The following is a 27,794-nucleotide window of genomic DNA, read 5'->3' on the forward strand; positions in this document are numbered from 1 at the left end:
GTGTAGCACATGAAGAACGGTAGGCTGCCATTACTATCTTGAGACTGATATTGTGACCAGACCTTTTTATCAGTGTCTATCACAGTGTAGCTTACAGACACTTACCAATTCCATGGCTGTGTAAATGCTTGTTATAAAATATCAACTGAAACTATCTGTGCGGAAAAAGCTCAGAAGGCTCTCTTTCTTGAGGTACAAATAAGAAGTTAAGGGGGAATTGTTGAGTTTGCAATGTGCTACTTCATTTTCTGAACTTTTGGTTCAGTGGTGTTGATTGAACATAGAAGGAAGTCTTGAGGAACTTATTTTTAAATTTTAACTTGAACTGCTATGATGCACAGCTTATTATTGTGCATAGTATTAATGAATTCTGAAATCTAGGACGGTGAAAATGATACTTATATCAGTTATGTATAAATGGTCAATATCAGTGTTTTTTAAAGATTTGTTTTATAAATATTGGAAAACCTGTGTCTAAACTGCACAACAATCTTCCTTTTTTCAGAGAATTTCTAAGGATGTTTTTTAATTAAAGTTAATTTCCTACAACCTTACTTACATATACCTCAACTTTAACCTCTGTTATTTTAGTGAATATATATATATATATATATATATATATATATATATATATATATATATATATATATATATATATATATTACGCTCCAAAGTCCACCTTGGCGCTCGCTGCACACTTGCGACGGGTGCAGCCAAATGGAGGTGGGTCCATTTTAAAATCAAAGCTCATGTTTTCAAAGAAACACGCTGCACTCTTGGGACCAATTCCATTCTTTAATCAGCGAGGACGCGTTTCGGCGTTCTGCCTTCTTCTGCTCGCTCTAATGACAAAAGAAAACAGTATATGCATGATAGTTCTTTAAAACTCTTAGATCAGCACTACATGCCACGAAGCCCTGTGGTTGACGATGGGCCCCCTGTCCTGTACCTGCTCAGCCGAGCGATATCCTCCGACGTGTGGCCTCTATTCTCACTTCACGCTGTCACTCTCCGATTCTTTGGTTCTCCAAAAAGTTTGTGCTGCATTCAGGGGGGTTCCGTCCGTTTCCTCTCCGAAACTTTCCTTAGTGCTCCTGGGGTATCTGCCGTAACTACCACGCGCCCGCGATACCGCGGTCAGGGAACCAACAAAGGCAGATGGACTGCCTGCTACGGAGCCATCTTCCTGTGAGGGGGTCTGCAACCCGGCAACAGTCCAATGCCGGTAAATATCACCAAACTCGTGACACTCTTCCTCTGCCTCATACACAAATGACGAGTGCAGACCTTCTTTTGTGCAAGTATTTTTATTCCAGTGTTCTTTTGCCTTTTTATTTTTGTGCAAGTATTTTTATTCCAGTGTTCCTTTGCCTTGACGTGTTTTGGCTGTCCAAGCGGCCTTGATCACATGATAGCACTTAGCCAATCACCCGCAGTTTAAAGTGCTAGTGCATGCCCATTTTCAATGAAAAGAGAAAAAATATACATCTATAAAATGGGTCACTGGAGCGCTGGGTGACCCCAATGGCATTCATTTTTGCTTGTATTACAAGCCATATCTTCCATTTCTGCGATTCAAGCAATGAGTTCTTGCCAAACAACTGGTTGTGGTCCTCTACCACCTCCTCAATTAGGACCTCCAACTCCTTCTCAGAGAATTTGTGTTTCCTCTTCCTCTCTCTCTGGCTGCTCCTTTCCCTTCTCTTGTGTCTCCATGCTTGTTTTTGGTGTCTGATTGGGTATTACTGTGCAGCTCCTGGATCTGTGCTCCTGCTCCCTGCCTCTCCCACAGCTTCAGGCTCAGTAAAACAGCATGTGTAAAGCCACATCCTGGTTGTGAGGTCATCAAGCTGCTCCAGATTAGCAGATTTGCTAATTTGCGGTTTTTAAAAATGCGATTTCACAAATACCGATTCGGTAATGCGGATTCTGTATTTTTCTTTGCGATTATTGCAGATTCGCTAACTTTTAGCGATTTTTTTATCTACATCGGACTTTGAGAGTTCTTAATGGCGATCCGGTAAAAATCGCTATTAAGAACTCGCAATTTGTTTTTTACCTACATATGACCCTGAGTCTTTTATTTAGGAACAACCCCTGCCAATAAAGCTTGGGTGAACTTGGGATGACAGAGTTAACCAGTTCATCCTGAGAAAAAACAAGATTAATATCCTTTAAGATAGCATTTACCTCTGTTGCCTCATTAGTGTGTTCCAAATGCAGACCTTCTAAAATCTTACATATTGAGGACTTATTTGATACCTCAAGGGGACTGAGTGTAAGTGTAAACTGAAATCTCCTGCCACAATTACGTTGGTCGGGCCTTCTTTTTTCTCTACTAGTGCACTAATAAGGGAGCCTAGCAGATCAATTGACTCATGCAACCAGGTTATAGCATTATAGAAATTCAACAAATTTAACGTACAAACAATGAGAGCTATTTTTAATACCTGAAGTATATGTGACCTTGTGCAAATTTCCTTAATCTTCCCATTAACAGCTAAAGAAATAAAGGTCACAAGGCCTCTTTTGGCCTTTCAAGCACCCAATTCAACTGCAGGGCTAAAACAGGATTTGTAGCCTTCCAAGAAAAAACTATTCGTTGTCTCCCAGGTACGTTGAAAAAAATTACATGATAGTTCTTAATAAAATAAAGCAATGAGGTGGCCAAGATGGCGGCGTGAGCAGACGTGCTGCTCCTGGGCTCCCGTCGACGGCCTGTTACAGCACTGGCCTAGTACCCGTTTCAGCTCCTGTCTGCTCTTTCTGGGGGTCGGAGAGGTCCCGGTAACGTTTGGGCTTGACCCGGGTGGAGTCTGTGCTTGCTGGTGCACAGCTGCGTAGGACAGCAGGGAAGCCGACTGAGCCGCGAGGAGTCGCCTGAGGTCTGCAAGGGACACGGGGAAGAGCCGTCAAAGAAAGTCCGGTCTGCCCGGAGGGAGCGGAGGCCCTTGGAGACGATCCCGGCACGGTGGGCCAGGCGGAGGAAGTAGGAGTGGGGAGGCCGCTGTGGTGTGAGATCGGTGAGGCCCAGCCGGGTGACCTGGTTGACAGCGCAGCGTCTCTGACCCCGGGTCATGCGCGGAGGCTGTTGTGGGCCCACCAGCGTGTATTGACGCTTCCCGCTTGGCTGCTACGAGACGTGTGTTGCAGCTCTGTGGGCCGTAGAAGGGACGAGCGAAGGAGCAGTAGCCCTCCTAGAAGATACTGGCATGTCGGTCGTGGCGGAGGTGTGCTGGGGGCCGCCACGGCGTGAGGCCGGAAGAGTGCGGTGGTGGGGGGGCCTGGCCCGCTGATATCTCTATACCTGGGCCCGTGCGGAGGCAGTTGTGGGCCGGCCAGTGGATTTTGACGCTCTCCCTGAGCGGAGGCCGGGAGAGCACGACAGGTGCTGCGGCATAAGAACTGTGGAAGTGGCGATCAGAGACTGGAGCGGCCTTGGACTGGGCGCGGGCCCCCCTCCCCCTTGACCCGGCCTCGACCAGGCCTAGCGGACCAGGAGGGCTCGGAGAAAACCGGGCTTAACAGCACGTTGGAGAGTCTGGTGGGGGAGTACAGAGGAGGCCTGGGTAACAGTGAGGTGGTTTGCGGCGCATCTGCTGGAGGGTTTACAGTGTGCTGCCAGCGAGGATTGGAGCCGGGGAACTACAAGTCGAGAGGCGGACAGGTAGGCCGGCTTGGTGGCCTGTGCAGGGGGCGCTTGTGGAACTGATTGGCAACGCAGGGGAGGCTGCCCGGCTAACGTGGACACTGGGGTGACATCAAGCCTGCAGAATCCAGAGAGGCGTCCAGGGAAGGAGGGGGTGCCCGACTGCCATTTTGGGTCAGTGAATCGGCAGCCACCTGGCCTGGCAGCTTGCGATTGTTGTTGGCGCCCTCCTGCGGTGGTGCATTGGCTGGGGCTCAACGGCGCATCCCGCTCCATGAGGCGGAAGAGTGGTAGTGTGCCGGATAGCCATCAGGCGGGTGTGGAGGGAGATCTGCATGGCCTTGGCCACTGACTTGACTTCGGGTCTGGATTGGACGGGCTCCCGACCTGAGAGTCACAGGAGAGAGCGAGATTGCGACGAAGCTACTTGGGGGCAGATTAGAGTGGGTCGGAGTGCCTGGGAGTTTGTCTGGAGGAGCAGTCTGCCCTTGGTGAATTTGGGGCTGTGACAGTGCCAGTGTGGAGGCTACAACTCGCTTGGGGCCGCTGAAAGAGCAGAGGAGTTCAGTGCGACGGTGTTGGAGAGCGGCCTACCTAGTGTAGTGGCCTAGTAAATGTAAATGTAAATGTAGTTGAGCTTATATAGCGCACAATTAGCCGCAGTGGGTTTCCCGGCGCTTGCTTGCTTAGGGAACCCTTCCTGGTATTCCCCTGTGAGATAGCAGGGTATCCACAAGGTGAAAGTCAGGCATCCCGCCGCGAGGGGCCGTTGTGGAGATTAAGCAAGCTTTTGCCCAGAGTCGCAGAGTGTGAACCCGTGAGTCGAGGAGGCACCGGGGCGAGAATTATCGAGTCCGTGGAATTTTTAGCCCAAGACCCGCCGAGGCGGGGATTGAACCCTGGTCCAGGACCTATCTCAGCTTCCGGGTCTGCTGGCTCTAACCCCTGAGCCACACTTCTCCACTAGTAGGCCCATTGGTTCCTCCTTAGGGAACTGCCACTTGGAAGAGGTGAGCACGGGCTGGCTGGGGACTCAATTGATGGAACAGCTTTGAGGAATCCAGGGGCTATGTAACTAACATCGGACTGTGGTGCGGATTCCGGCCGCGAGTGATGCCTGATGCTCCGGAGTGCTTGGGTGAGGCTCGTAGGGGCTAGGTTGGTCGCTAGCACTCGAGTCGGAATTCCTAGGACTGTTCAATTGGTTGGAGTCATTGGGGGAGGTCTACGCCAAAGACTGTGGTTCCTGTGGTGTCTAGTATGCGCGATGTCCACCTCCAGGGGGCGTAGGGACAAGACCTTGAAGGATCTGTTTGCTAAAGCGCAGACGAGCCAACAACTCACCCCCATGGCTGTGAGTTCTACCCAGCCCGCCACAGGACGGGAGGATGGGTCTGAGCCCATCACCAAATACTTCTTGGAGTCATTGTTTAACGCCCTGAGGGAGGATATCCACACTCTGAAAAAGGAATTCACGGAAGAGATCAAAGAGGTTCGCAGGGACATGGACGGCATTGGTGAGCGAATGGCGGATCTAGAGGGCAAAAGCGATGGGAAGGACACCGAAATAGCGGCACTACAGCAGGAAATCCTACGAATCCCCGACCAACTGGTCGACCTACAGACTCACATGGAGGACCTAGAGAACCGTTCCCGCCGCCAAAATGTACGGATCTGGGGAGTTAAGTTGACGGATGGCACGAAGGACCTGTTTAGCTTTGCAAGGGAACTCTTCAACCACATTTTGGGGGCGTCTATAGGAATCGGAGATCCGTCTGGACAGGGCCCACTGAGTGGGTCCTCCGTGCTCTGCCTCGGCTCCACCCCCAGACATCTTAGTATCTGTGCAGGACTACCGCACCAAGGAAAAGATTCTCCAAAAGGCCCGCCAGATGCAACGTGGCATCCCCTACAGCTGGGGCCACCCATTTCGCCTTGTGTTCAAATTGGACAATAAGCTCTATCAGTTACGCTCCCTGTTAGAAGCCTGCCGTTTTACTGGGCATCGACCCACCTGCTGACTCTAGGGCTCAGTGACGCCAACTTTTATAGCCGACAGTTTGCTTGTTGGCACAGAAGACCATGATATTGCTGAGGCTTTCAGTGATTTTTACGCAGACCTCTATTCCGGTGACCACACTGGTGACCTGGATGAGGATGCCTTTCTTGACCCATCCCTCTTCCAGCTCTTACGAAGGAACAGGCGGATCATTTAGAGCGTGACATCCAGCTGGAGGAAGTCATTGCTGCTATCTCACGCCTCAAAGTGGCAAAGACCCCAGGGCCTGACGGTTTTCCTGCGAGTTTTTATAAAACATTCTGCGCCCCAAGTCGCTCCTCTTCTCACGTGACTTTTTAATTCCTTTCCGGCACCGGGTGCGATCCCCAGTGACCTCTTGGAGGCCTCCATAGCGGTCATACCGAAGCCAGGAAAGGACCGGTCTCCGTGTGGGGCGTATCGTCCTATTTCTCTCCTCAACGTTGATCTCAAATTATACCCGGAGATTTTGGCTGCCAGTCTAGCACCCCATATGGGAGGCCTCATTGACCCAGACCAGGCCGGCTTCATCCCAGAACGCCAAACCTCTAATATATATATATATTTTAAATCTTTTTATTGATAGTATAGTGACAAAATGGTACGGTGCAGCAAGTACATTTGCGATGAGTACAAATCATATCAGGTTCGAATTACTGTTCCTTAGCTTCAATAGTCATTTTCTTTTTGTGTACTAAACAATCCCGGCCCAACTCCCTCCTCCCCTTCCCTCCCACCCCGGCACTCATATCGTAGACATCTTCCATTATATTGCGTAGTCCACCACATGCGAACATGTTACTTGTAGCGTGTCTTGCGTATTTCTACTGGGCGCCTACTTAATTGTACCCGTGAGGCAAGTCTGGTGTGGTCAGTGCACCCAGTCCCAGGCACAACAGGCTTCATACTGGCAGGTCACTCCCAAAGCGTTATCAACCCACCTCTGTAGAAGTGTCAGACGCATCACTACCCTCTGCCTCAAAGGACCCAACTAAAGCATTCCAGTCTAGGGAGATAAAGTTCTTCCTGAGTCCCCTACGCTCCTCCCGTTGTAGCGTCGTCCCTTCAGCCTTACCCCATCTTATCACTTCCGCCCTCCACATTTCTGGGTCAGGTGGCCTTGGCGACTTCCATTTCATCGTTAGGGTGCGTTTCGCCAGTAATAAGGCCAGATCAGTGAAGCGTGTACCTACACTTTTTTTCTTCTCTACAGGTCCCAGCCCCAGTAATGTATATTCCAATGTAGTGTACGGTTTGGAAGGGACCAGTCTGACCAGCTCGTTTTGAACAGCCGTCCAATAGTATCCCAGTTTTGGACATTCCCAGAGCATATGGAGCAGGTTTGCGTCTGCCACACCACAGCGGGGGCATGTGTCTGGTGCGTTGGGGAACATCGCATGTATGCGGCGCGGTGTCAGGTATGCTCTATGTAGTATCATAAGTTGTATAAATTTGAATTTCGGATTTCGTGATACCTTTTTCGGAAACGCAATTATTCTGGCCCATTCCTTGTCTCCGAGGGATCTCCCCATGTCATGTTCCCATTTTTCCCGTATCGAGTTTAACGGGACTGCTCTACCCTCCCGTATACCGTGTGTTAACCATCTGGTCAGGTGACTGCCCGCTCCCATCAAATATTGCATGGTGATTAGGGGGTTTGTGGGGGGCTCCTGTCCGTCTGCTGCCAACACCCGTGCGATATAGTGGCGCACCCCAGCATGTAGTAGGAACGAACTTCCCGAAGTGTGGTGCGTGGTGCGGAAGTCTTCAAATGGCATGACCCTGCCTTCGTGGAAGAAGTCCCCTACCTGTGTGACGCCCGCTTCATGCCACTCCGTCAACCATGGATTCGAGAGCGGCCTCAGTCCCACCGGTATTCCCAGCAGTGGTATCGTGGGGGCGTAGGAGGTCGTTCGGGAGGAATACCTCACTGCCTGTCTCCAGTATAGAATCGCTAGACGAAGCAGTGGAGGTGCCTGTCGGGGGATTTCAGCTCCTGGTAACAGTAAAGTGTGTACACCTCCCCTGTTCCAGTCCGGTACCGAAACGTTGATTTCGTGTAGGTTCCTCCCCGCTACCCAATAAGCTAGCCACTGTAATTGGCAGTCAAAATTGTATGCCACACCCATGCCTCCTGCCGCTGTAGGAAGCTGCAATTTGGCCAAACTAATCCGTCTCCTCCCAGCACCCCACACCAGTTCCGTCAGTAGTGTATTCAGTGTAGTAAACATGGACGTGGGAATCAGAAATGGCATGCTCGTAAAATAATAAAGGAGTCGGGGTAGTACCACCATTTTAGAGCTGGTCACCCTGCCTGTCACTGATAGCGGCAGTGCCGTCCAGAAGAGCACCTGGGATTTCAGCGCCCTGATCGCTCTTCCTAGATTGCCGTCGAGCATATCCCTCGCTTCTCTGTAACCTTGAATCCCAAGGTATCGGAATGTAGTCTCCGCCACCTGGAAGCTATGCGGCGCGAAAGGGATGTGGGTCACTTCCCCCTCTACTGAGAAGTAGAACCCGTGAGACTTTGGTTCACTTATGGTGAGCCCTGACAACGAGCGAAAGTTTTCGAATATGGTAGGTACCGGATCAAGGTCTCCCCTCAAGTCCCTGAAGTACAGAATGATGTCGTCGGCGTACGCCGATACTATATGCGTGACGCCGTTCCTATGGATGCCCCTGTGTTGGGCCAGTCCCCGAAGTTTGCCCAGCAAGGGCTCCAACGCCAGTATAAACAATAGTGGAGACAGTGGGCATCCCTGTCTCGTGCCTCTCGCCACGTCTAGAGGCGCCGAAATGCAGCCATTTGTACGGACCCGCGCCGTGGGGCGGGTGTATAGTAGGTGAACCCATGATATATATTCGGGCGGTATGCCGAAGCGTGCAAGTGCCGTCAGCATGTAGTCCCATCTGAGGGAATCAAAGGCCTGTTTCAGGTCCAAGGAGATACAGCCCTCACCATGCATAGCCTCACTCCCGGTGAGCATAAGTTGGCTGAGTCTTCGTAGGTTCATTGCCGTGCTTCTTCCTGGCACAAAGCCACATTGGTCAGGGTGTACCATTTGCGGTATATATTGCGCTAGTCTCGTCGCTAGGATCTTACTTAAGATTTTATAATCTGTGTTTAACAAGGAGAGTGGTCAATAATTAGCTAAGTGTAGGCCATCCCTGCCCGGTTTCAACAGAGACACTATTAGGGCTTGAAGTGACGTCTGTGGCAAACTACCCGTTTGTAGCGCTTCTCGATAAACCACCTGGAGGCGTGGGGCAAGAAGGTCAATGAACACACCATAGAACTCGGCCGGTAGGCCATCCGTTCCCGGCGCTTTGTTCCGCGGTAATGCTCGGATCGCCTGGCGGATCTCAGCCGCTGTGATGGGGCGGGACATCTCCTTGCGCTGATGGTCTGCCAGCCGCGGCAAGTCTATTCCCTCCATGAACTCCTCAAATGCCGTGTCTGACTGCGGGCTAGGCGGGCCATACAGGGATTCGTAGTATGTCCTAAATGCTGTGTTTATGCCTATCTGTGTCGATGTTCGGGACCCTTCCTGATCAAGTACCTCCATGATTGGTGCATGTATGGGGTCAACCCGTATCATACGAGCCAGTAGGGGCCCGGCCCTGTCCGTCTGCGCGTGTTGTCTGCACGTGTATTCCCTGTAATCTAGTACTCTCAACTCCTCTAGTAGCTCTGCGTGCTGTATGTGTGCCCCCTGGAGTGGCGTGAATGGTACGTTCGTGCCAGCAGCCTCACTCTCTAGCGCTGCCAGCCTCCCTTCCACCTCCCGTAGTCTGTCCATTACAATGTGCCTCATGCCTACTCGGGTGCTCATTGCCTCTCCCCTGATAGCTACCTTGAATGCGTCCCATTCTACCCCGCGGGAACTCGCCGAGCCCGTGTTTGTGTCAAAATAGGATGTGATGGCATCCGCCAGTGTTGTGCGAAAAACCGTGTCTTCCAACAACTCCGGTGCGAGGCGCCATGTAGGTATTGGCGTTGGAATCTTACCCCATCGGAACGTGACTTCCACCGGGTTGTGATCTGACAGAGTCTTGCCCATATGTTCCGCCAAGGCGACCTTCCCCAACAGTGTCGTAGTGCAAAAGACATGGTCTATTCTGGTGTGCAATCTGTGAGGAGGCGAGTAAAAGGTGTATTCTCTATTCAGTACATGTTTGGTTCTCCATGCATCTGCCAGTCCCCAGCCCGCAGCCCACCTCGTTAGTGCATCCGCTTGTTTCCTGCTCTCAGTGGCCTGTAGGGGCGGGTGCGACCTGTCTAATGATACATCCAACACTGCATTGAAGTCCCCTCCTATTATCCAGCTATGGTCCGCCCATCCCGCCATAATATTGTTTACTTGTTGTAAGAAGTCCGATTGACCCGAGTTGGGGGCGTAGATACTGCCTATCACCACGGGGGAACCATCTAGCATCCCACTAACAAATACATATCTACCCTCCCTATCTAGGCATTTCTCCACTAGTTTAAATGGGACAGAGTTACGTATCCACACAGCAGCCCCCCTCGAGAATACAGAATAAGAGGTAGCAAACAATTGTCCTCTCCACTTTTTAAGTAGCTTCCCACTCTCCGCATTGTTCAAATGAGTCTCTTGAAGGCAGGCAATCTTAACGTTTCTTCGGTTGAGTTGTGCCAGCATTCTATGCCTTTTATGTATAGATCCCATGCCTCGAACATTCCAGGTGCACAGCTTGTACGCACTATTAGCCCCCATTGCGTCCATTTGTAGGCAAAGCCGGTGGACGTCGCAACATGAATAATGTTAATAGAATCCGCCATGTCCCCAGTGCCGCTTCAACTAACAATCCCAGAACTTTCAGGTCCCAAAGTAAAAACTCTCGGGGTCCAAACCTTACCGCCCAACGTGGGTGGATGAACAACCTAATCATGTCTATAAGGTGGGGCGAGGGAGCCACTCGCACCTGACCAGAGCCTGGTGATGTTACTGTTATGTGCCCTTAGCCGGTGTGACCCTCACCCACATTCGCCCCTCATATATGGCATACGTTACCAATCGGAGTCTTCTGCGGCCGCGTTCAGAATTCATTAGCCACTTGTGCCGTGATTTTGGGGAATAGCTGCAGGCTATCAGCCGATCCTGATACCTCCGTCGGCGTGCCTGAGCGGTCGGCTGCGGCCGAGTGTCCGTTGGCATCATGCGCCGCCAGCGCCTCCTCCGTCAGGTGTCCGACTACCGCCATTTTCCCAGATCTAGCCGACCTGTGCCCTCCATTTGACAAAGATCCTTTTGCGTGATTCGCGAATCCAGCTGACGCGTGTTCCCGGTCCCGGTGAGAAGGCCCACCGCCCCGGTCGTCCTCAAACAGGTCTTGGGTGGCTGGTGGTGTAAGCGTCACTTCCATCCATTCCTCTGCTTCTTCGGGCGAGTCGAAAAAGTAGGATTTGTTGCCGTGCAGTATCTTGAGGCGAGCAGGGAATAATAGGGCGTACTTAAGGTTTCTATCTCGCAGTTTGTGCTTCACCCCCAAGAACGATGATCTGGCTCTTTGTACCGTCGGGGTAAAGTCTGGGTAGATTGATATGGTTTTGTCTTCGTAGCGCAGCGGGGCTTTCTCCCTTGCCACTCGCAGTACAGAGTCTCTATCTTTGTAGTTCAGCAGGGGTGCTATGAGCGGTCGCGGTGGTGCCCCTGGCTTTGGTGGGATCGCCGGCATCCTGTGTGCCCTCTCCACACTATATAGCGGTGTAAGTTCCTGTGGGCCGACAACCTTCTGCAGCCAGTCCTCCACAAATTGAGTGGGGTTCCTCCCCTCGCTGCGCTCCGGAATTCCCAAAATTCGCACGTTGTTGCGGCGGGAACGCCCTTCCGCATCGTCCACCTTTTTACACAGCAGTTTGATTTGTTTCTCCATACTTTCCAGCTTCGTGGAGTGAACCGTCTGTTGCGGGATTAAATCTTCCAGCGCGATCTTGTGTTTGGATACCTTCTCTGCCAGCTTGTTATGGTCTGCTCGCAATAGTGATAGACCAGTCGCCATATTGTCCATGCGCAGCTCCAGTGCTTCTCTGGAGGCCTTTATTTCCGCCAGGATAAGGGCCAATTTAGCGTCTTGGGTGGTCTTACCCGTCGGTGGGATGATCTCCACATTGGAGGAGGCCAGCGGGTCTTCCGATCCCGTAGACTGTAGGTCCGCATTGGCGCCCATGTCGTGTGCCTTGGCTCTGTTTCTTCCCATGGCTTGCAGTGTGCCCGGTGTTGTGCCTCACGATATGGGTATCGGCCGGGGATTCGCACCTTTTTGCAAAGTGGCCGTCGCAACGTAGTAAGCCGATCTCGACTCACCAATTAGTATGTTTGTTCCTTCGGTCAGCTCCGGACCTCACTTGGCTTTGCGCCCGTGTATGTGAGGCTAGCGTCCCCGCTATCCGCCCAACGTCTCCACTGGCTTCCGCTCACGAGCTGTGTAAGGTGCCAAAGGAGGGTGTTTCGACTCTGTCTCCCTGCCGTGTAGGGCACCGTGTGCTCAGTTCGGCCCTTTGGAGTTGCTTGGCGCCAGAAAGGTCGGGTGGCAGCGAGATCTCGATGGTAGGCGCAGTGGCGACGTACGTCAATTCAAGATGGCGGCCGCGCTGTCTATGGTGGTTCACAGGCAGTTGCCCCGCAAGTGTGGTGTCCGGGGGTCCTGCTCCAGGATTATCAGCGGTCCTTTCCGGCGGACGGCAGGCTTGTAGTGTTCCTGACGAGGCGCGAGCGGGAGCGGGCGAGGGCGCCGCGCCCCCCGTGTCAGCACCCCGTTGTGGGCGCCGTCACCATCTAGCGCCCGGGATCCCTTCTCCCCCGGCTCACCTCCTCGCGCCGCCGCCCTGCCGGTCCTGGGATACTGCCAGGGACGCCCTTGTCTCGGCGCTCAGGAGTCTTCTCACCAGCCGCGGTGTCCAGGCGGCCGGGCGCTGTGCCTGCGGCACAGCGCGCCCAGTAGGTGCCGCGGCTTCTGGACGGATGCAAGGCCTCACCGTCGCCACTCCCCGGTTCCGGTCGCCGGTAGGACCCCACGCGCTGCGGCGGCTGTTCCAGGGACCCCTCAGGCTCCGGTTTGATTTAGGGGTGTTATGGGCGGTCTGTGGGTACGGGGTATTCAGGATAATTCGCTCATTCAGCGGGCATCGGACAGAGCTCCTCTAGAGCACGTCCACCATGCTCAGATCGAGGCCACGCCCCCCACGCCAAACCTCTGATAATACTAGACGGGCCCTGCATCTTATTGAAAAGGCTACACGCACGGACGAGGAGTACATACTGTTGGCTATCGACGCTGAGAAAGCGTTCGATAGGGTCCATTGGCCCTATTTAGAGAAAGTACTGGAGAAGGTGGGACTGGGGCCGAAGTTCCATACTTATGTCCTGAACTGTTACAAATTTCCAACGGCCACGGTAAGAGTCAACAGCAATACATCCCCCCGGTTTGCCATTGGGAGGGGTACGAGGCAGGGGTGCCCATTGTCACCCCTCCTTTTCGCCCTTTACATGGAACCGCTGGCGCAGAAATTGAGGCTTAACCCCCGAGTATCATGGATCAAACTTGGGGGCTATGTCCATATGATCAGCTTATATGCGAACGGCGTCCTGATCTCGTTGTCCCATCCGAGGGACGCGCTACCCACGTGTCTTGAAGACCTGGGGTTATTTGATCGAGTCTCCGGGTTCAAGTTTAATACGAGCAAGTCAGTGGCCCTCGACCTGTCCTTGGAGAAATCCACTCGGGATCTGTTGCAGGGCTTGTTCCCCATCCAATGGGCGAGAGAGGCAGTCCCCTACCTGGGGATTCAATTGGCCCCCTCTTTGCTGGATACAGTTAACATAAATTACACTCTGCTGAGACATAACATTCAACGGGATTTGGGGCGGTGGAAACACTATCCATTGTCTTGGTTGGGCAAAATTGCAGCGATCAAGATGACTGTCCTCTCTCAGATCTTATATCTATTTCGCACTATCCCTCTACGGCCTCCGCTGGGCTGGATAAAGCCAACACAGTCGGAGTTGGCTCAGTTAATTTGGAACGGGCGGAAATCGCGTCTAAAGCTACGGCTGGCGATGCTCCCTCCGGAGGGGGGAGGAATTGGACTTCCAGACTTGATGCTCTACTTTCAGGCTGCTCAGCTACGCCTTCTGGTCGAATGGAGTAAATGGGAGTCTGAAAAGCACTGGTTGTTCCAGGACCAGGCAGTGGCTGGTAGGCCTCTGCAAGAAATCCCTTTCCTCCGTAAACAGCACAGACCCCCAATCTACACGCCTCAAATATTACAAAGGTTCTGTTGGAAGTCTGGGACCAGACCAACGTTAGCCATGAACTCACCACCTTCCCGTCTCCTCTTATTCCTATCATGGACAATCCTGATTTCACTCCGGGTATGGATTCAGCGGCCTACGCAAGATGGAGGCCTGCGGGATGCCGGTACCTCTACCATATGTACACAGCGAAGGGGGTAATTTCCTTCTCTCATTTTAAGCAAGAATATGGGCTACCAGAAGTGGAGAGGCTCCGATACCTGCAAGCATGACACTGGGCGCTTAGCGAGCAAGTGCGCCCCATGGCAGATAGAAGTCTCACACCCTATGAATATTGGTTACTCACGCGCAAAGCAGACAAAAAATTAATATCAGACCTATATAGGATTCTACAGGTCAAATACTCACACTTCTACAGTGCTGGTAGGGCGCGCTGGGAGAGGGAACTAGGCAGGACACTTAGCCACAAGGAATGGGAGGGAATATATTACAGGGCACGGCACCCTGCATACCACATGGGGCTAACGGATACTCTTACCAAGATTGCGACCTACTGGTACTACACCCCGAACGTCTCCATGAAATGGATCATCCTAGGGACGTAACATGCTGGCGAGGTTGCAGGCAGGTGGGTACACTAGAGTATTTGCTTTGGGACTGCGTGCAACTCTAGGGGTATTGGAAGCAGATTTTAGACAAGGTAGATGCACACTTTGATACAGAGCTCCCTCGTCTCCCATCATATGTCCTGCTGGGGCTGCCAAACTCCTTGACTTATTCGCTGCACTCCCGCAGAGGTTGCTTGATCGCGATTGCATTGGGCTCGGCGATGCAGAATATACTCACACATTGGCGAACTGTGCAGGTTCCAACATTTCATGGGTGGCTCCATCGCCTATGCTAGTGCTTGGTATGGAAAAGCTTTCGCTGACAATGGCTGGGGAAGAAGCCAAATATGCAGAGCTGTGGCAACCCTTCCTGTCCTTACTGGCCTCGGAATTCCATGAGGTCACATGTCCCAGATACCTCAGATTATTATGTCTCCCGGACACGGATTGTTAAGGCCCCGGCTGTGAATGGTGTGGGTTTGGATGATAACAGGTGGTGGACATTGAACATGGGTGGGTGAGGGGGTGGGGATAGGGTAGTGGTTGGGGGGGTTATGGTTATGTGTTTTTTGTGCTGTTTTCCCCATTACCGGATTGCATATATTAGCTTTATTCACCAGTCTAAATTTGTACCAGTACTGATGGACTCATTTGCCTCTTGACCCTTAATTCCCATTACACAGGTGAATGTAATGGTGATATCAGTAAATGTGTGCTTATTTGTGTGGCAATCCTTAAATAAAAATGATTTAATACTAAAATAAAGCAATGATGTGTCCTTAAATTTGTAAGCAAGACGAGCAATGTTCTAACTTAAGAAATTAAGAACATAATGGTGACAGACAAGTGGATCAACAGGAAAGCGCTCAGGGGAATAAAATACCAGGGTTATGGTGAGATGCAGATTGGTCAAGTAAGTCGCATGTGTCTAAAGTGCTCAGAGGGGTGTATCTATTTCTGGTCATCAGCGCAGGAAACGCAGAGGTCCCCTTTGAGGTGCATTAACTTGATGATTAACCAGCTTCTGAGGTGCAAGAACATACCACCTCAGGCTTGTAAAAGTAGCCTTGCGGAAGACCCTGTATTAAAGAGGCTTTGCTGACTTTAGAGGAGCCGATGATGGCCAAAACACACACCGCTTCAGTCGGCAGATTAAAGTTTATCACAACACAGTCACCAGCCAGATTTTAGTTTCCTTCTCCAACCAGTTCACTCTTCTTACCATATTGATCCCTTCATAGATGTATAGGCCCAGGTTAGAATGGGATGCTATCCAATGGGTAACCTTATTTGTAAGTTGTGAATATGTTTCTGGCACATTTCCTTTCAAAGGTGGCACATTTCCTAAAACCAGCACATATAAAGGGGCTTCAGCATTTAAATCAATAACAACCCTTGAATTCAAACTCAATATTCTGAGTTAAGTTGTTGAGGTCTGTGTGTTAGGGAGAAGATATTGGGGGTGGCAGCATCCTATGATGTCACTCTCTGGGAATTCCTAGAACAAGGCTCTGACCTTTTAATATACACCTAATAATGCAGAGTCTGTGTGCCATTCCTCATGTCTTCAAAAGTTTCAAGAGGAGCATTCTGAACAAGAACAGGAACCAACACCCTGTCCTCAACAGGCTGCCTCCCCCCTTGCAGGGCACCCTTAAAGCGCACCTAACAGCCTTGCTTGTCCCCATCAAAATACTCACAAGATGTCGCCAAAACTTGGGTTATCAGGCTGAGCTTGGGTTGAGCAAGCTTGTTTAATACTCCTCTGATTGCCATGATGGACTGTTCGATATTGCTGAGGCATTCATCTAACGTCTCAAAGAGACCCTTGTCAAGAGACTCCATTTTAGGATAAAGTGTATCGTATCCACAAAATCTTGAACCATGTCACTAATAGAAGATTCTGCCATAAAACCAGCCTTTGCCTGCAGACTTAACCCCTTCTACGCTCATGACGAGCTCAGCTCGTCATGGGCGTAACCTGCGCTATGCGGATGACGAGCTGAGCTCGTCACGTAACGCGGGTTTTTTCAAAACGCAGCGCGCAGCGGGAAAACAGCTAGCGCGCATGCGGTTAAAGAGGGATTAACCTTAGGGGGCTACCTACTCCCTTTTGTATCTCTTCTGAGTCGGGGTAAAGGATTCACTACAGTCTCTGTCGCACTCCCCTTTTGAGGGTAAGCAGCCTCGGCACATAGTCGATCTACTAGCGTTTGAACCTGGACTGTGTTAGCATTACCCGATGTAGCATCCTTCCTCATATGTTCAGTGGTTACCGGAGGTACTGGGACATTAATAAATGACAGGCTGGTGCATCAGGATTATTACCAAATGGTGCATGGTGCAAGAAATTCATAGTCAACCTGTACTTGAAGAGCCAATTATTCCTCTATGTGAATGATCTCCGCATTGAGCGCCCACACCACTGAGTTTAAGAAGGATAGGATACTAGGGTAGCCCCGAGGGGGCATAGATGAAACCGCATCTTTGCACAGGGCAGAGTCCCCAGAAGTGGCTGCCTTACATTTCCCCATTAAGAATAATGAAGTCTTTCCCCAGCTAAGCAGAGAGAGGGAACTAGAGGGGGGACCGGTCCGGTCTCGTCTGGGGTCCGACAGGCGCAGATGGGCCTGATCTTGGCCCAGTCTTTGCCCAGGCAGTCCCACACAGTGGGGATATTCAAAAGTAAGGGGGAGAAAGAGGGAAGAAGGCTTAGGCTCACCCTCCACAAATCAACATTGACATGAAAACCACTGGGAACAGAGGTCAAGAGCCTAGCTTATCTGTTACCAGTATTCACAACACTCGGAGTTGGAATAGTTGTGTTTTAGTGGAAAGAATTTTTTTTTCTATCTTGTGTCCCCTCACTCACCAGGGTTTCCCCACGGTGACATGCTTCCTCATTGGGGCCATCCAGCCCTCTACGGACTGTGGCGTGCTGCGACTTGCGAACTACGTAGGAGCACTTAAAGTGATGGACTATGTGTAGTGCAAACAGTGTCGTGAAGTGGAGTGGAATTAGTTTAAGTGGTTTAAAACTACCTACCTAGTGGGCTACAAATGATGTATTCTTGCTCCTAGGGGGTAAATTAAAAATGGGGTAGAATACTAGGGGTCCCAGTAGCAATGAGTTAGGTGTACCTAGTGATTCCTGTCAACATGTTTCGAGCATTCCCCAAGCTCTTCTTCAGGACTACACAGGGACCAGCCCTGTGTTCGCACTCCTAATTGTGCTCAAGTGAGGTTTAAAAAACAATTAAATGCTGCAATAATAAGGCATGCATTAGTACATACGTAAAATGATAGTCACGTAGTATATGGAAGGGGATCTAACTTTGCCCCATGGACGCGGAGAGGAGAGTTGATGTATCCCTTCAATTTAGTATCAGGATACTGAGGCAGAATCACCTACACTGAAACCTCCGGACCACATGTGGCACAATGGGGAGAACACAAGGGCTAGATAGCACGATGGAGGTGCAGCCCTTCTCCTTCCCTGTGGGCACTTTTGTTCTCCTTAATGTCTCTGGGACTCGTAGTCCCTCCTGTCGGCAGCTAAGCATAAGTGATTTTCAGACTGCACAATATCTTTGTTAAAGTGACACTCTTTTATAGGCTGCATTTTGTTGGTGTTTATTCATAGTGTACACTTCGTAAATGGGGGTAGCTGGTATTCTTCGGTAAGAGATATAATGCTTTGATTATACATGGTTTATGATTATTTAGACAACGCGATAATTTCATGCCAAATGATCCTTTATAGAGTATCTATTTCTGCCTCGATGCATTCACAAAAAGAATTCAAGATTTGAATGTTGTCAATAGCGCTTAAGGTGGTTAGGCCTCAATCAAGTCTGCTTTGGCAAAAAGGCGTTGAAGATCTTAGATTTAGTAAAGAGCTAATATTTTTTATAAGCAATTTTACTAAGCCAGATATGATATTTTTCCTTTAACACTAATGAACCATATAGTCAGACTGGTATTATAATGGGCGATGTAAGTGTTGGGCAGGTTGAAATCAGTAGCAAACAGTTTTGTGCCATTGCAATTGATCTCACCTCTTGTGGACAGATTAGAACTATGCCCCCTCCAATGTGGCTTGTTGTCAATTCTCACTGCTAAATATGGGTACATTGTAACTAACACAATGATAATATTTCCTATAGACGATTTAAAATTAGCTTTTTAACATCCAAAATATATCATTATGGTTCTTAAAGGGGTAACATTATGATTGCTATTTCCCAATTGCTTTAGAATGTCTATTAAATAAGTGCACCATTTCTTTCAAAACACATTCTTCGTGTGTCTGCTCTGTTAAGACAGAATTACTGTAAGCAACCAAAAATTATAGTACAGCTTAAGGCATCGCATAAAGGCCTACTTAGATTTAGAGATACAATCCTAAAAGCTTTAAAAGAACAACTTCATATAGCACTTGCTACTGCAAGTTTTTTTTGCTTCTCAGGCCCAAAAATAACATATATTACAACTACCCAAAGTAATGATACTCAACTGAATAACAGCCTAAGTATGAAACATGAAGTTGGCCTTAAAGGGATTCAAACGTATTATCTAACAGCTATATTTTTAGGTATTGAGCTATCTTGCCAGTTGCTGAAACTTAGCTGCTATGGGTATTGCGAAGTAAGTTCCACAGTTTAGTTTTTATCTCCTCAAGTTGTTTAGTGAAAGGAGACGCTGGATGCAAAAAGCCTACTCTTTAAAGGGCCATTGAATGCATCATCTATTACTGCATTTAAGGAACAGTCACTGACAAGTGTTAACACAATCCCTTTTGAACAGAATAGCATGAGTTGGATACCACCAGACATGAGATGAAGTTGGTCCCAGTATCACTGCATCAGCACTCCTACTGACAGTTAAGCTACTGCACGCCATAAATAATTTTACACTGTACAATTTGCTTCCATTTGCCGCTTAATTTAGTCAACCCGTTGCCTAATTCCTGTGGCCCTGGCTAATAGGACTAACCGACTGCAGCAGCTAGCTGCCTTCATACACCAACTCCCAATGACAACATACATTTTAAGAGTGGATGAGACGCATAGAAAACTTCTAGTCAGTGCAGTCTACCCTTTGAGAATTTGAAATTCACCGGCACATATTCCAAGATACACTGAAGGGCTGTGTAGTCATTTAATACAGTCAATGCCCTTAAACTAATTCATCTCCTTCTTTAGCTCTGAAGCTGGAGGTCCGAATTTCCACTCGGTTTATCTCTAGTCCGCATAGATATGCTGCTGACAGGAGTTTTGGGGGCGGGCTACTGTTTCACAAATTGAAAAAGTATGGGCAAACTGTAGGATATCTTGAAAGAGGCAGTCAATGTTGATATTCTTGTTCTTCATCTATACTTATTGAGACAGTTCAACCCTGACTTGATGAGAAATGAGCTTTGGATGCTTAGTGGCTGTGGACATAATTCACCATCTTTCAGGAGGGCTTCTGTAACTGTGCAGCAATGACACAGGAATAGGTGAATTGGTTGTAAGTAGTAGTAGCAAAACATGTGTATTTAGACTTTGGACTAATAAACTATGAAACAGCATGCATTACATTAAGCAATACAAAACAAAAACATTTCAAATCACATAAAATCGAACTGCCACCCAAGCCATTCAGAACTTTCCCACTAGACAAGTTACACATAAAAAATTATTTTAATTTATAACAATCTTATGGCGTCCACCCTAACCGTTATCCCATATTTGATCAGCACTGATTTAAAAAATGTGACCGTTGTGCCATAAAATATAAATAGTCCATTAACACGTCCGGTGGAGAAGCACACCTCTGTCCATGACCAAGATGTTAATAAGATCCAAAAGGGCTTTCACATCCTCTCTGTGCACATAAACTAGGTTCTCTATAGAAACTTTGCAGGATAATGCTCAGTTTTCATCCATCTCTACCTTCTCCCTGTTCCCCTGGTGTAATCCCTTTTACACCCTTAGAAGCTTTCTGGGACTGTTCATACTGCTTATTTTCTCCCATAGGTTTGTACAGTTTGCAACCTCAGAAACAGAGCATAAGTCAATGAAGCAACAATACAGGCTCCCTTGAGGTTCCATTGCTTTCCTGCCCACAGACTATAGCAATGGCCAGTTGCTGAATGTCTCTCTTTAAATCCAAAGGTAGAAGATAGTTTAGATCTATTCAATCTTTCATATACTTGAGACTTAGTTTAGCCTATGTGTTTGAGCCTATATCTAATAAACTAATTAGAAGAATGTTTAATGTCAGCTGGATCATTTTTTCCTAAGAACCAACTTGACTATTGGACCATTCCAGCTTAAGGTTAAAAAGATCAGTATTGTTAATTGCTTTGAAGGCTATAACAAAAATATTGAACAGCAATCTATGTTTGTTTTCATAATGATTGAAGGCAAAATGTTTCAGTGCAGGGCAGTGCCTTCGCACCTGCTCTGGGTTATTCTCCTGCCAGGGTGAGCTATTCATAAGGTCGCACATCAGCGCACATGCGCTGTCTGCAAGACCTCTTGCCTTCAACAAAACCACCTTATTCCCACCCGCCAGTTACCATTGGTTCCCTGCTCCATCGCTCAGTTTTGCTGACCCCTAAGTTGTTCACTCAGCGGACACGTCACTTCTGGTAAAGACTACGGAGCACCAGCAGAGCACAGTTTCCTTACTCTTTCTTTCCTTATCTGTGTTGTAGCAAACTTTTTTTTGTTAAGCTGCTTTACGCCTGTTGCTGCTTCCGTCCTCCCACCACCCTCAGACACAAAACGCAGCGTTTAAACAATCGCGGGGTAATTTCTATTCTGCCGCTTAATACTGTTGTTTATGTGTGGGTGAACATGCTCACTTTAATGTGCTTCTTTTCTCCAAGATTGAACGTTAGGCACATTGTGATCTTAAGTGGCAGCAGGCTCCCGGCTCCTCATATTGTTAGTTTACTGCCTGGTAAATGAGAGCTTTGAATGATCTGTGGTGGAAGCACTGAGCTTTATTTACTGTTTGGGGAATGGAGAGCCCGGGTTGCTGTGCTTCTGTCCGCAGCGCGGCGCGCTATAAGAATAGCGTCTGCGCATCTTGCTTTAAGCAGGGGGGGATGGGACCGGTCAGTTGCCACAGCTTGAGGATGAGTCCTCAAAATACAGCACACTAATTGCGGCTGCGCATGACGTTTCTTGGCAAAACACTCAGGCTGACGGGTACTCCTATGTCTTCTAGCGTTGGGTACAACATGAACTCTTAAATTCCACACCGTATGCAGTTTAGGGAATATCATAAGCAGGTATGAAGTCACTTGTGAGCTGCAGCTGAACTGTGAACATAACTCACCATAAAGAATGAATGCTGTGCGATATATAAATAGGATGCTGCCTTCATGTTTCATTATTCTAACCTTGAGTGTTGTTAATGGTGCTATTGCCTGCTTTGAAGGACATCGCAGGGCACAAGCGTGTCTTTCTCCTCATTTCTCTTTTGAATGGCCTTTTTGCACAATTATATAACCATTACTATTTTTTGGGAGTAACGCTGTATTTTAGAAGGGATGGCTGCCCTCCCTCTTGTCTTGCGTCCTTTGACTGCATGTTCTGGCCAGTCGCTTCCTGGACACTGAGTGCTCTGCGGGCGAGGGGGCTTGCTTCCCAAGCTTACAGCAAAATCTTCTCAGCTCCAGAGGCTGTTGCAGGGCTGGGTCCGCCTTCTTCTCAGCTCTCCTCACCCGCCCCTCAGCCTCCTCCTCTTCTCACCTCCTCTATAACAGCAGAGGAGTTTGTATTCCATATTCTATAATGTACCCAGGTTTACACACAGCACTGAACACCTAGTGGACTGTGGTTTGTTTTGGTTTTGTCGTACAACAGCGCGTAGAAGTGGTTTGCTGTATTTGGAACACATTTGTCCTTTCAGTGCATGCACACTCGTTGAGAGGTGGCTGTTCTGTTTGGGAATATTACAAAAGACTTTCCGGCAGACACCAGCCTAAACACACAGAAAGGCAGCCCCATTAAGCCTGTGAGCTTTGTATGCACTACATTGAATCTTAATGGTGGGGCACAATTTAAATCACCGAGCACATAGGTGTGTAATAAGGGTTCTCTGATTTTACCCAAAGCCTCGCATGGCCCTCAAGCTTCCCAGACATGGCCTTTATAGGACCAGATGTACACACTTTGTTTTCTTTTGTAACGCAGAGGTTTAGTCTTAGCCTTGTTTTATTGTATTGGCCTTTAGTTATTTCTTCATACTCCGACACTGTATCGAAGCGCGTATGTGGGTGAGTTACAGGTAGTCCCACACAAAATTTCAGGTATTTCAGGAATGTCGAGTTGTGCTCCTTAAGTGAAATTCATAAAGTTATGTTGTCACGATGCATTAGCATTTGCTGCAAAATTGTACAGTGGGAGCATGGGAACACAGTGTACGACCAAAACGCACACATCTATTAAAGCGGGCTCATCTTCAGCATTACACGGTATGTGCTACCATTGTTTCTGATTGAATGCATGTCATGAGTTGTAATGCAAGCAAGAATAAGCACTGGCAAATTCAAAAAGTCATTATACAGATTCTCTGGCCCGTGGCAGGCTTAGGCTTATGGCATAAAGTCAAGGGTTAAAAGCGGTGTAACAAACGCCTCTTATGTATATTGTTAACAATAGTTCATTATTCTTCAATAGTTGATTCTTTCATATGCACTATCAAAACTAGACCCAGCCCTCTGATAAGTATAATTAGGATAAATGGAGGGCCCTCAAAATCTTGTGCCACAATACAACTCCACATGCTTCCCTCATAATAACAACACCCTGGCCTTTACCACCAGAAAGAGTAATAACTGTATGGTATGTCTTGCTAATCCTTTATTTATAAGGTGTGCTCTAAAAGTACCATAAAGTAGCCTTCCTACCCAGTGTGAAAAAGTGACTTTTTTGATGAGGAATAAAATACTCAATTTGTCATTTCTTCAGAGCAACCTTTTATTTATATATATTTATTTTTTATTTTGCTCAGTCACTCTTCAACTCTAGCTTGTTTGTGTAGTTATGTTGTTTATTTATCCCAAAGTGGTGCTAATAATTTAGAGGCTTAGGAATGTACTCTAGGCCTGATTTGTTAATTAAAGCATTGCAGCTGCATTTTTGAAATGTCTGTTTTACAAGCACGACCAAGAGAACATTATAAGAGATCAAAGTTGTGAACAAGTTGCTCATGGACACCTTTGGGTAAATACATTACCAGAGAAATAAACAGCCATTCGCCTTTGTCCCCCTACAAATGTAGAAGTTGTGTCTCAGTTCCCATTGGTAATTCCTTGCTCTTAGTCCTCTAGACAGTGCTACAGCTGTGTCTCCGGTCATAGTGGTAATTCCTTATTTTTAGTCCTCTAGGCAGTGCTGCAGCTGTGTTTTCGGTCATCGTGGTAATTCCTCATTGTTAGTCCTCTAAACAGTGCTGCTAGCTGCTTCACTGGTCTCATCGGTAATTCCTCATTTTAAGTCCATAGGGAAACTGCAGCTGCATCTTTAGTCCTATCAGTAATTCCTCATTCTAAGTCTCCTAGACAGTACTGCTACCTGCTTCTCTGGTCTCATCGGCAATTCCACATTTTAAGTCTTTTAGACAGTGCTGCAGGTGTCTCTATTCATACATCCCCTACACTCCAATCGAAAAAACACATAGATAAATTACTCTAATTTACAACGCCAATAGCTCTAACTCTGCCAAATGTGAGACCTTTTGCATTGCTTGGTTTTTTTTTCTTCTTGTAGCTGTTATCTGGTAAATGGGATTTACTCACCTACAGGACAAGTGGTGCTTTCATTTCTTTCGGAGTCAAGGTGGTCGATGCAATAAGAATCTCCCTCTGTCTTGATACTGAATGCAGCAAGCGGTGGTATAGCAGCATGCTCTGTAGGTTTAAAAAATAAATGTAAATGTCTGGATTCAGAAAAATCATGGTTCTTCCAAATGATAAACACAATCATTGATATAACTAAATTATTGGCCAACTAAAGATGAGTAAACCGCTATAAAAGACAGAATCAAGTATGTAAAAGAAAATAGAAGCATACATGAGCTACACATTATCTTTCTACTGCAGCAACTACTCTTATAAAGATAAAAACTAGTGACACCCATCGCTTACTATCCTTCTCTTAAACATTAAGATAACCAAATGTCTTTTCATGTCTGAAAAAAGGACTGTGAGCTGAAAGTGAAGGTCCGTGGCTAAACCTAGCCTCACTCGCCCTTATTTCACGTCATTTCCAGAAAGATTTGTTTTTATGTGCCAGTTCAAAGTAGTCATGAAAAAGTACAGACATATACACGCAAATGTATTCCAAGGCTTCATACACAGAAAACGTTGAAAAGTGATTGGACCTGTAAAATCGTCAAAATTCAAACATGAGAGAGAAGCAAGAGGTGGGTTTATTAAAACCTCATCCAGCAACAGCCCACAGCAACTGACAGGAATAGAATATCAAAGGCATCACATTCTAGATTCTAAGAACTCAAGTAGGGGCTCACAAGTCTTAAAGGGGAAGAGAGGGAAACATCACACATCTCCCTATCATACATTTGAATAAGAATAAAGTAATACAAAAGATTCAGAGAACATAGGAGAATTAAAACTAAGCAAACAAAGAAAACATGTGTAGAGGAGGTCATAAAAACAAGAAGCATGTTTAAACATAATCTTTCAAATAAATGGGAGCTCTACGGGTTCTTTGACTCCTTCTGAAAGAAGACGAGGACCTGTCAAAGGAAGAGTTAGACAGAAAATGCAAATTATCACGTGAATCACTAAAATGAGCAGAGTCCCTTTGAGAAGACATATATGGATCAACAACAACAACGCGACTCTTATTCCAGATTCTCCCATCATCAGTTTTAACAGCATTTTTGAAAATCTTAATTACAGCTCTAATATCAGAGTATTTAGACCAAGGTCTGCGTCCCACAGGAGTCTTTATTTTTACAAAATCCCCCACCTTGACCTCCTGAAAACAGACGTTTTTTTTTGTGGTCAAAATAAGACTTGCGAGCATCCTGTTTGAGTAATTCTTTGGCTCTCCAAGAACCAATATCATTGTCCACCAGACCTTTATTCAAACACATCCACCCAGGGCACAACAACGTGTTAGGAACCCTCCCTTTGAACAGCTCAAATGGAGACTTGCCCGTAGAAGAATGGGGGGCAAAGCGATAGGTGTTGATTCTGTCCTGAAGGGTGGACTTCCAATTCAAACTAGAAGAGCGAGCAAGCTGTATAGACTCTTTCAAAGTCTTATTAACTCTCTCAATAGCACCATTGGTTTCGGGATGGTACCAAAACACAAACGTTCGTGCCCCAGATCAAATTTTTTAAACTTTCTCAAAGCCCAAAAGATTGCTAAAGATTCCTTCTCTATTACAGAGTAATTACACTCCGATCCCCTGAGACAACGAGAAGAACAGCAAATCAAGGCATCTTTGCCATTCTTCTTTTGAACTAAGACCGCCCCAAGTCCCTTATCACTTGCATCAGTAAACATGACAGTGGGAAGACCAGGAATAAAAGCATGAAGAGAAGGTGCTTTTTTCAGCTCATTCTTAATACCCAAAAATTCCTCCTTACATTCACTCGTCCAGTCAAAGACAGCATTTTTCACTGTTAACCTCCTCAAATTGCAAGTCTTGTTGGCAAAATTAAAGATAAACTTACCATAGAATTCTACCATGCCTAAAAATGAGAGAAGTTCATCTCTGCACGTTGGTTCTTTTATTTTATCAATGGCCTCAACCAACTCCTTCTTAGGAAAAACACCATTACCAGTAATTCTATGACCTAAATAATTGACTTCTTGTACCCTGAACTTACACTTAGACCTCTTCAAAGTCATACCAGCACCATCCAAACGTTCCAGTACCAAGGAAACTCTTTTATCATGCTCACTAATATTACTGCCATAGATCAAAAGATTGCTAAAGATTCCTTCTCTACTACAGAGTAATTACACTCCGATCCCCTGAGACAACGAGAAGAACAGCAAATCAAGGCATCTTTGCCATTCTTCTTTTGAACTAAGACCGCCCCAAGTCCCTTATCACTTGCATCAGTAAACATGACAGTGGGAAGACCAGGAATAAAAGCATGAAGAGAAGGTGCTTTTTTCAGCTCATTCTTAATACCCAAAAATTCCTCCTTACATTCACTCGTCCAGTCAAAGACAGCATTTTTCACTGTTAACCTCCTCAAATTGCAAGTCTTGTTGGCAAAATTAAAGATAAACTTACCATAGAATTCTACCATGCCTAAAAATGAGAGAAGTTCATCTCTGCACGTTGGTTCTTTTATTTTATCAATGGCCTCAACCAACTCCTTCTTAGGAAAAACACCATTACCAGTAATTCTATGACCTAAATAATTGACTTCTTGTACCCTGAACTTACACTTAGACCTCTTCAAAGTCATACCAGCACCATCCAAACGTTCCAGTACCAAGGAAACTCTTTTATCATGCTCACTAATATTACTGCCATAGATCAAAAGATTGCTAAAGATTCCTTCTCTACTACAGAGTAATTACACTCCGATCCCCTGAGACAACGAGAAGAACAGCAAATCAAGGCATCTTTGCCATTCTTCTTTTGAACTAAGACCGCCCCAAGTCCCTTATCACTTGCATCAGTAAACATGACAGTGGGAAGACCAGGAATAAAAGCATGAAGAGAAGGTGCTTTTTTCAGCTCATTCTTAATACCCAAAAATTCCTCCTTACATTCACTCGTCCAGTCAAAGACAGCATTTTTCACTGTTAACCTCCTCAAATTGCAAGTCTTGTTGGCAAAATTAAAGATAAACTTACCATAGAATTCTACCATGCCTAAAAATTAGAGAAGTTCATCTCTGCACGTTGGTTCTTTTATTTTATCAATGGCCTCAACCAACTCCTTCTTAGGAAAAACACCATTACCAGTAATTCTATGACCTAAATAATTGACTTCTTGTACCCTGAACTTACACTTAGACCTCTTCAAAGTCATACCAGCACCATCCAAACGTTCCAGTACCAAGGAAACTCTTTTATCATGCTCACTAATATTACTGCCATAGATCAGCAAATCATCTTGGTAGCACTTGACACCACTCAAACCCCTTAAAATCTTTGACATGATCCGTTGGAAGACAGAGGCCGCCGATACTAGGCCAAAGGGCATCCTCTTAAATTTGAAAGTAC

General features: G+C 47.2%; 1 protein-coding gene across 1 annotated transcript in view; it reads right to left on the reverse strand.

Moving 5' to 3' along the window:
* LOC144825010 (uncharacterized) overlaps positions 1 to 27,794 on the reverse strand; it is a 351,957-nt gene that overhangs the window by 26,197 nt on the left and 297,966 nt on the right. Inside the window, exon 5 of the mRNA XM_078683922.1 lies at positions 24,371 to 24,481. Coding sequence (XP_078540048.1) covers positions 24,371 to 24,481 — 111 coding nt within the window. The remainder of the gene's footprint in view (positions 1 to 24,370; positions 24,482 to 27,794) is intronic.

Source organism: Lissotriton helveticus, chromosome 3_1 (assembly GCF_964261635.1).
Source record: "Lissotriton helveticus chromosome 3_1, aLisHel1.1, whole genome shotgun sequence".
Classification (NCBI taxonomy): domain Eukaryota; kingdom Metazoa; phylum Chordata; class Amphibia; order Caudata; family Salamandridae; genus Lissotriton; species Lissotriton helveticus.